Below are 10212 nucleotides of genomic sequence, written 5' to 3' on the forward strand. Positions count from 1 at the left end.
GGTGGGTATGTCTTTGTACTATGATTATCAGGTTCTTTGTAATTGTCATGCTGAAAGCGTAAACCTTTCAAACAAATAATACCCACTTTGCTACTCCTGTCAAACAAATAATTGAAGTCCATTCCACTGTGATGTTCGTTAAAATTTATCCACAATGAGAATGATCTAGTATCAAGTAGATTTGTGTTGGAATTTGAGTAACTGCAAACAAAAATTGGAGCGTATTGATAGGGAAAACCGAAGTTTTATTCCAGTCACCCAATTTGGTGTTTGTATACTGTGTTCATGTTTATGCGTTCAATCAGAAGAAATACATGATCGGTGAATCCAATAGGAGGCAACAACATCAAACGTGAGAACTCCAACAATGAATTTATAGACTTTCTTTTGCTCCAAATTAATTACATTCACCAAGGGTTAGCGGAAACTTGGAAAGGTCCTGCACAATACTTAATGTTTTAAGTGTTTTTTTTTCTCTGGTAATCCATGCTTCCCATTATTTATGCGTATTAAAAGGTGAAAATAAAATAAGCAGTTCTTAAAAAAATTCTATCATCAAACTCAAAATAACTGAATATAAAATCAAGTTGCATACTGGAAACATAGAAACCTAAGGAAATAAATGTATATGGGATATGGAATTTGCAAAAGATTTAGTGTAAAACATGAATATAAAAACAATTGGTGAAACAAATGAATCATATTATATAAAAAAAACAAAGAGCAGAACATAAAGCACAGCTTCGTGCCCGTACTTATTAGAATGACTTGATTTTGGTTTTAAATGACAGAATAGCGAAATAGTACAATAGTTCATTATTAGGAAATTTGAATATTATTTATAGATGTGGAAATAGTATCACCAAGAAAAGTAATCAGCCTGCTCCGGCTGGAATGGATTTTACTCACTGTATGAGCCTCAGCAGCTGAAAAACACCCCACATTTTTGGTCCAATATGTAAACACGAACCTTTAAACTTGCTATCACAACAGGACGTTAGCAGCTTCAAAAGGGAGGGGTTCCATGTAAAATTCAGAGTCCAAATAGCTCATCACCACTGACAGTCAAACCGACTCAGTAAAGATTAGTGTACTTCTATAGGATTCATAGATCTTCAAGGCGTCCAACATGATAGAGCCATTTCAAGCCACTGAATCTTTCCCATCAAAAATCAATGTTATGTTCACTTTGGGATCAAAACAGCCGTCTATAGGTAATGTACAGTAGAGAGTACAAACATCTCACTTTACAGGACGTACACCAACTGTTCTTACACGAAACCGGTATTGAGGCAAAGATTCTTCTTCTTCACTGTCACCATCATCATCACTAGAATCATCTTCAACACTATCCCACCGTGCGTAGTCTAGAGCTGAATGTCCTTTTGGTTTTGGAATAGTTTGCCATCCTTTTGAATGTTCCTCATTGGATTCCTTGCTTGGTGCTTTAGGAGCTATAGCATCTGCTATGAACTTCTTAGAGTCATAGTTTTGGTTTCCCCCTTGCTTCATTGAAAACTTGGGCTCTGCTTCATGAGCAGCACATTCGGTAATAAGAATGCCTTTACCGAGTTCATCCTTCTGTTCTGTTATAATATTAGAAATCGAAGAATATTTGTCTCCCATCTCTTCTCTTTCATTCTCCTCTTCAATTATCACTTCAGGCTCCTCGTCTTCCTGTTCTTCAAACTCCTCTTCTGATTCTGGTATTGGAGCAAGTGACTTTCCTTGAGCAAGAATATAGGGAAAAAAAACATTTCTTACTACGAGCTGATAAAATACTTAGCCTACAACAATAAAATTTTTAGCCAAATAGTATTAGTCTAACTCATCTTTCTCTACTCATTTTTACTCTACTATTTCCCACTTCTTGTTGCAATATTCATAAAATCAAACACTTTCTAACTATAATATAATCATAACTTGCACATATACTTCATGAGTGTCCCTCCAAATAGGAAAATCCTAACCATGTTATCAGTGCACAACGGATATGTAGAAAAAGGCGTGTAGAAAAATAGGAAAATCCTAACCAGAAAAATGTAAAATCCAAAAAGACAAGGAATAACAGCCATAATAACATAATAGTAATATTATTATTACGAAGTTGGAACCATATGCCCGTAGCCATAATTAGTAATTCTCTTGGTACCACAAAACCATGTTACTAGGGTGCATTGCATGCAAGTGAAATTGCAACAGAAATATAAAAGAGAAGAGATAATAGTGCCTACCAACTGTGTCTTCAAGCGAGCTTGAAGATTTTGATAAACCTCTGAAGATGGATTCAACTCTAACAGTCTGTTGACATCAAAAAGAGCTGAATGATACTCCTTCAGGGTGACAAGCGTTTGAGCCCGTAGCATCAATGCCCCACTGTGCTTGTGATCAAGCTCAAGCACCGAGGTGCACTCTTCTGCTGCCTGAAATAACAATGATTGATTGGATCCCAAAACGAAAAAGTATTAGACAGGAATACAGGCAGCATAAGCTTGGAAATGGTAGAAAAATGATAAGCAAGGGCATCATTTTAGAAGGTTGAAATTATAACAAATGTATTACAAAACTTTTAACAAAAAGTTTCCAGAAAAAAATAAATAAAACAACCAATGTTTTCATTTGACTCAACTAGGATTGGTTGGAACCTAAACAGAGATTAAAAAAGAAAAACACAAACCAATGTATTATGAAACTTCTAACAAAAAGGACGACAACTATAGAATGAGATTGTACAATCTCAGGCCAAAAATTGAACATCAACAAAGCAACCGGTATTTGTTAGACTATAACTGAATATTTAGTAATTTTTTATCACACCGTTATTCCATCATAAAGTGTTGTCATATAGTTGAAATTCATTAATTCTTACAATAATTACATTAAAATCACCTCTAGAATGATGTCTAATTAGTTGACAGTGTAAATAAAAACTAAACTTTTTTTTTTAATTTGATAGATTACTATTACAAATAACCGCAGATCCTTTAGAGAGACATAAGAGAAGGAAATGAACATATTCAAACTCATCTACACAATTTTCCATTCACACCCCATCAATTTTGCAAAAATTTCGAAAGCAATTTCCCCGGCCAACGTAATGAACTGAAATATCAACATAATCAAATCCAGTTTTTACACACCCTCGCTTTTGATCAATCAAACAGTTCCTCCCTAGTACAGGAGTCCTAACGAAGATTGTTTAGCACTTCCGTAATTATTACAAAACTCAACAATTTCAAATGAAATGAATTTCATGAAATTAAACAAAATAAAAACTGAAATTGGAGCATTCACTCACTTTACAAAACATAGAAAATCGCTTTCCAAACCAAAACACCAGTAACAAATTCAAAAGGGAGCGACGAAGAGACGTAACCTTTTTGAAATCGTGAAGCTTCAGAAAGCACGCGGCTCGATTGCTATGCAAAGCGATCTTCTGAGGGTTAGTCTTAGCCATGGCGATTGCCTCCGTGTAGAACCCTAACGCCTCTTCGTATCGTCCTTCACGGTACATCTGGTGAGCGCGTTCGATTCTATTCGGCGCCGCCATCTCCCTCCAAATCCGATCGCAATTTCCAAAGAAAAAAAGTAATATTCAAAACAAGAAACAGTTTAAACTTATCTGTCTAGAATTGTATGTGCACCAAAAATTGAATTGACGAGAGTTTGAAATTTGTAGGTGAACTCAGTGACAGCTCGTGAATGGAGAGAGAGACAAATGGACAGTGGAACAAGACGATGCTTGAATTGAACGCGCTGCGCCCAATTATTGAAACGCGTTTCCCTCTTTCTTGATTTTTTGAAAAAAAATAAATTACTACGCATAAATTTGTTAAATTTTTTTTATTAAATATTTTTTTCTGTAAGTTATTTGTAAAAAATATTTTTGGTATCTAAATTAAATTATAGAGTATTTTATCTTTTTATTTTATGAAAATCATGTAAAGAAAGAAATGCATTTAAGGTATAATGATGTATTAGGCTTATGGTAATAGTTTACATGGTAAATACTAATAATACATATCTATTATTAAGATCTACATATAAATAATGTTTATAGTTATTGATTAACAATTACATTAATTACAATAATTAACAATATTAAAAGACTGGTATTGGATATACAAATTAAGGGATCTTGTTTTAATTCTTCTTTAAACTTACGATGAGAAAGTTAATCTAAGTTCGTCTAAATGTAAGAATTAATGTTTTTGTGAGATAATCAGCAATTTGATCTTTGATGTAATGCACATCAATCTTAATATGTTTAGATTGAGCATGCATAATTGGATTTGAACCTAAAGTCTTAAAAGGTACTCAAATTATCACACTACAATAGTGGTTGTTTTAAAAGGCACTCAAATTATCATACCACAATAGTGGTTTTCTTAGCACATGGAATTTCAACTTATTAAGAAACAAATACATGTTATTTCAACAATTAAGTAAGTTAGGAATTATGTGATTTACTTTGTGTTAGATTTTGAAACTACCTTTTACCTTTTTAAAGACCAAGAGATAAGTGTTTTACCAAAAAAGGCACATTATCCAACCATGGATTTTCCATCATTCACACTTGTGACCTAGTCTGCATTTGAGAACCCTATTAAGTCCAAGTCAATGAATGGTTTAATATGTAAACAATGATGAGTGGTACCTTGAAGATACTTAAGTATTCTTTTAATACTTTGCTAGTGTTTTATAGTGGGAGAGCTCATGAATTGGCTAAACATATTTACTGAGAATCCTATGTGAGGTCTTTTGTTTGTTAAGTATTGCAAGTGTTCTAATAGCCTGTATGAACATGGTTAGGTCTTGTAATTTTTCTCCTTCAACTGTAAATTATTTGTTATTACCATAGGTGTTGGACAAGGAGAAATATTTTCAATGTTGAATTTCCTCGTAGTGTCCCTTATGTACTTTTGATTGTTTCAAGTACATACCAATTGCATCTTTTTGAACTTCTATACCTAAGAAGTAGTGTAGGTGACCAAGATCCTTAAGTGAAAACACAATATTGAGTTTCTTGATGAAGGACTCCAAAAATTTGATGTTTTTTTAGTGATAATTATACCATCCATATATATATATATATAAGCACACACACATACGCACACATGCACACATACGCACGCGCTGCAACATCATTAGTGATTAACAACGATTTTTTTTTTATCGCCGAAATTTCTAGGGGTTTAAAGAGAAATCACTGCTAATATAATTAAATCCTAAAAATATATAAAAACGTTTTTTTTTTCTTCTTGGAAAACTGGCACCCATCCATTTGCCTCCAACAAACCCTCAACACATAAACAAACATGCAATTAACAACTCCAAAAAATTAAATCTAGTGAAAAATACTAATAATTCCATGGGAACAGATTCGTGCTTAGATTCAGAAAGGGAATTGAGGTGAAGGGTTTTGGGGCTGAACAAAACAATTGGATCGTGATTAACCAAATTGACAGGCAAGCATCATAGGACTCTTATAATAGACATCTCTTCATGACCCTTTCCTCTCTTCCTAGCATACAACACCACCACCTTTTTCTTCCAAGTGTAGTAATATTTTCCCACAACAGAAGCCAAACCTGAAGACTTGGAGCAGCGAAGCTGAGCATAGTCCTTTACCGACACTTTACCCATTCTATTGTTCCCCACATTCAACCTAGCCTAAAAAAATATAAAAATTGAAAAACAAAAATCAAGGATGAAAAGAGAAAGAAAAAGGTTAGTAAATAATGATGGTGGTAAGATGAAAGGTGAAAATGGAAATAGAAATAGAGAGAGAAAGAAAGGAATTAGCTGTCAATAAAAGTCAGTCGCCGCCACCCATCGTCTGACAAGAGTTGTTGGTCACAACGCAAGTCTTCTCTTCCTCCCTCGTCACTTGTGTCGTCGGTCAACATTGGTCTTCTCTTCATCTCTGGGCACAACCTAAAAGCAGGGGTTACCATCCAAACCACCATTGCAGGGGTTGATCAATAGTTATAAAGTCTTAAAATTTATTATGTAATAAAAATTATTAACTTTTAATAAAATTATATATGAAAAAAATATATAGATTAATAATTTATATAAAAAAAGTTAATAATATAAATAATTAGTTTAAACTAACATTAATATAATTTTTATTCAAACTAACATTAATATATATTTTTATGTTTGTATTGTGATGTTTTCTTTTTATCAATTAACTTATATAATTTTTTTTGAATTTATATAATTTCTAAATTGTAATTATATTTTTATTCAAACTAACATTAATATATATATATATATATATATATATATATATATATTAATTTTTAAAAATCCTGTGCATGGAACGGGTATTGTTACGAGTAATTTTCCTTATACAAATCCATATGCCCTTTGTTTGTGGAGAATCAAAACCATATAACATTTTAAGAGTGAAAACGATGCATCTTCCATGATATTATTGAAAAGTTTCTTCATTGTTCGTCCCCATGTTGAGACCGAAAACCATTTCGCATAATCATCAAACAATTTCTCATTTGGTCTCTTCGCTGAGACAGAAAACCATTATTTGAACAAGTTGACCCCAACTGGAGAAATAAATATCTGTTTTTGATTACCGTTAGGAACCTACCAAACAGACATTTACACTTTTCAAAGGAACCAAGTGTCATCGAGACCAAGTGTTCTTCTAACTCATGCAAAACTCAGAAATCTATTAATAGAACCACATCAACATGCTCCCTCTTACATCCTTATTCACTTTTGAATCACTTTCCTCATCATCATGAGTCCTTCTCTGTTCTTCTGTTTAGCCTTCTTCTCCGTTTATTCTCTTTCCTCTGCAGAAGCCGATGAAAGCCCCAGTGGCTTCACCGTCGACCTTATCCACCGTGACTCACCGCTCTCACCCTTCTACAACCCTTCCCTCACCCCATCACAGCGCATCATAAACGCTGCCCTACGCTCAAATTCTCGACTAAACCGACTTTCTTCTCATCGCTTAGATCAAACCAACAAGCTACCCCAATCAATTTTGGTCCCTGACAACGGTGAATACCTCATGAAATTTTACATCGGCACCCCTCCAGTTGAAAGGCTTGCCATTGCAGACACAGGGAGTGATCTCATCTGGGTACAATGTTCCCCTTGTGCAAGCTGTTTCCCCCAAGATACCCCATTGTTTGAACCACTCAAATCTTCCACGTTCGTGGGTACCACATGTGGCACACAACCATGCACGTTACTCCAAAATGGACAAGGTCAATGTGGAAACTCGGGTGAATGCGTCTACTTCTACGAATACGGTGACAATTCATTTTCTGCAGGGCTTTTGAGTACCGAAACCCTAACTTTTGATGATTCACAAGGTGGAGCACAAACAGTTTCTTTTCCTAACACCATCTTCGGATGTGGATTGTTAAACAACTTCACTGTTTATTCCAACACTAAACTCACTGGTCTAGTGGGTCTCGGAGCTGGACCGTTGTCGCTGGTTTCACAAATCGGTGACCAAATCGGTCACAAATTCTCCTACTGTTTGCTTCCTTTCAGTTCAACCTCCTCCAGCAAGTTGAGATTCGGGAACGAAGCAATTATAACGGGAAACGGGGTTGTGTCCACTCCAATGATAATCAACCCGTCGTTACCCACCTTTTACTTTCTCAACCTTGAAGCCGTCACCGTTGCACAGAAGACGGTGCCGACTGGCGGCACTGAGGGCAACGTGATTATTGATTCCGGCACGGTGTTGACGTATCTGGAGCCAACCTTTTTCTCCACATTCGCGGCTTCGTTACAAGAAGCCCTTGGCGTTGAACTGGTGCAAGAAGATATTCCCTCCCCGCTAAACTTCTGTTTTCCATATCGTGAAAACTTCGCTTTTCCTGAAATTGCCTTTCAGTTCACCGGAGCTACTGTTCCGCTGAAACCTATAAACCTGCTTATTCACATCACAGATCGAAACATGCTTTGCTTGACTATAGTGCCAAGCCCAATGACCGGAATTTCCATCATTGGAAGTTTTTCACAGTTTAATCTTCATGTGGTGTATGATCTCGAAGGAAAGAAAGTTTCTTTTCATCCTACTGATTGCAGTAAAGATTAAAATAATATATATATATATATATATATATATATATATATATATATTTGTTTTTACTAGGTTTGGCTCAAGTATCTGATGTGAAGTACGACACTCTCAAAAATTGAGATGCTTGTCTATATATTATAATGTATGTGTAAAAGAAAGAAGAGAAAGTTTCTTTTCAATAAGAACCGATCAGGAGGTGCTGGAGTGGGTATTTGTTTTTCTTTGGTAAGATTGGTATGCTTGTACTTTATGAAATGTTCGAAATAATATTGAAGAAAATAGACTTTGGTTATTATATTTTTATCCTTCAATGAAATAATCAATTAAGATTTTTAAGTATTTTGATTTTTTTTCTTTTTAGTGTTTATATTAAGGATTTCGATGTATCCTTTAGAACTTTGGTTTTTAAGGAAGCTTGAGACTAATACTGATTCAATGTTTCCTTATAAAAACTATAAATTATAAGTAGTTACAACTTTAATCCTCAAGTAATTATCAACGATCATATCGGTAATTATTAAAAGTCATAATTCGACGGTAATTATTATCAATAAGGGTATTATTGTAAAAAAAGTGGTCGTTACTAATCTGTCAGAAATACATATTTTCATCACCGTTCGAACAAAAGGCCAACCAAAATAAAAAAACACACTTTTGTTTTTCTTAGGGTTCAAGTCCATAACCCTTCAATACACACACACAACTCTACCACTACGCCAAGTCATTTGTTTTGTTTATAATACCATTTAAGTTATTTTAATTTTAAATGTAATTATGATACAAACAAATAACATTTCACACCACATAGGACTTGTTTACGAGACTTTTACCCACCACGACAAGCTTTGACTAATTAATCATATGGTACTCGAATAAAATATTCCTTATTTTATAAACAGATAATATTCCAATCACACAATCAATAACGATTACTTCCATGGTCTTACACTAAGTAGTATTAGAGCAATAATGCTTTTAGCAAAAATGACGTGTACAACTTTTCTCAAAGTAAAAAACATTAACGAAATATTTCAAGAATTTCTTCTTATCCCGTAACATTATTTTGATCTTGTACATAATTTATGAACAAAAAGCTTGGTACTTTCATGTTTTGTGTACTAAGCGTTTAGTGCACAAGTCTATTCTTTTAAGTAATAAATCATTTAATAAAACTTTTGTTTTTGATAATTTATAATGTTAAATGTATTTTCGTCAAACACTGTTGGTGAGCTATATAATGTCTTATAAAGACTTATCAACGATGATTTACTAATATTATTAAACATTGTTTATATCAAGCAAGTCCTTTATACGGTTTAATTAATAAACGATATTTCGTTGAGTATTTATTTGTTAAACTTCAAAACAAGAGTTGCTAGACAGTCTTGTCTTTCTAGACGGTCTTGTCTCTCTAAACGAACTTGTTTTAACAACCTCTTCCTTAAGTGTAAATCCCCCACTAGCCTCCATAACCACTACCAGCGTCGTTTTTGCCACTACTAAAAAATGAGTAGCAATGAGGAGAGAAAGAGAGAGTTGTATTAAGGGGAAGGAGTTGTAGGAAGAGGGAAACTTTCACATCATAAACTATTATTTGTTACATATGAATTTTACATTCTTTTCTAAATTGTAGGGACGAAATTGATACATATTTTGTAGTAAGGATGATATAAAACTTTTGTAAATAGTTTGGAGTCATAAACATATCTAACCCTTAATGATATGAAGGTATTTAAAAAGCTTGTTGAGTTTCCTTCCAAAATCATTAAAAAACTATGATATGGATAATTCCCTTAACAGTGTTGAATTTATGTATGGCTAGTTGGCCAACAATTATAATTAATTCTTATTATAAAATATAGGAATGTAAATGGTTTTCCCTAGTAGAATAGAAAGTGCAATTTTATTTGTACAAAATTTGTAACAAAAAAAACCATGACCCCACTTTTGTAAGCTTCTAATTTTAGTGACTCAGGTTATTGAAAAAAATATATATATACTTTAAAATTTATAGCATACAAACATATTTTTCAAAAATCTCAATATTTAAACTTATATATAAAAACAAATCAATTTACATTATTTCAAAAGTTTTATTTAATTACATTATTAAAAAATAATGAAAGAATAGAGATAATTTC

At 33.5% G+C, this 10212-nt stretch overlaps 2 protein-coding genes across 2 annotated transcripts; one reads left to right on the top strand and one right to left on the bottom strand.

Moving 5' to 3' along the window:
- Positions 1–683: 683 nt before the first annotated feature.
- Positions 684–3761, bottom strand: LOC108332376 (uncharacterized). The gene is made up of 3 exons (XM_017567612.2): positions 3377–3761; positions 2235–2423; positions 684–1722 (listed from the first exon to the last, which is right to left on the bottom strand). Exons 1-3 carry the CDS (start codon positions 3548–3550, stop codon positions 1243–1245), a joined length of 843 nt encoding a protein of 280 aa, XP_017423101.1. The 5' UTR covers positions 3551–3761; the 3' UTR covers positions 684–1242.
- A 2957-nt stretch (positions 3762–6718) lies between these two features.
- On the top strand, positions 6719–8366 carry LOC108332615 (aspartic proteinase CDR1-like). The gene has a single exon (XM_017567936.2). The coding sequence runs from the start codon at positions 6767–6769 to the stop codon at positions 8084–8086; it is 1320 nt and encodes a 439-aa protein (XP_017423425.1). The 5' UTR covers positions 6719–6766; the 3' UTR covers positions 8087–8366.
- Positions 8367–10212: the final 1846 nt, after the last annotated feature.

Source organism: Vigna angularis, chromosome 11 (genome assembly GCF_016808095.1).
Source record: "Vigna angularis cultivar LongXiaoDou No.4 chromosome 11, ASM1680809v1, whole genome shotgun sequence".
NCBI classification, from domain to species: Eukaryota; Viridiplantae; Streptophyta; class Magnoliopsida; order Fabales; family Fabaceae; genus Vigna; species Vigna angularis.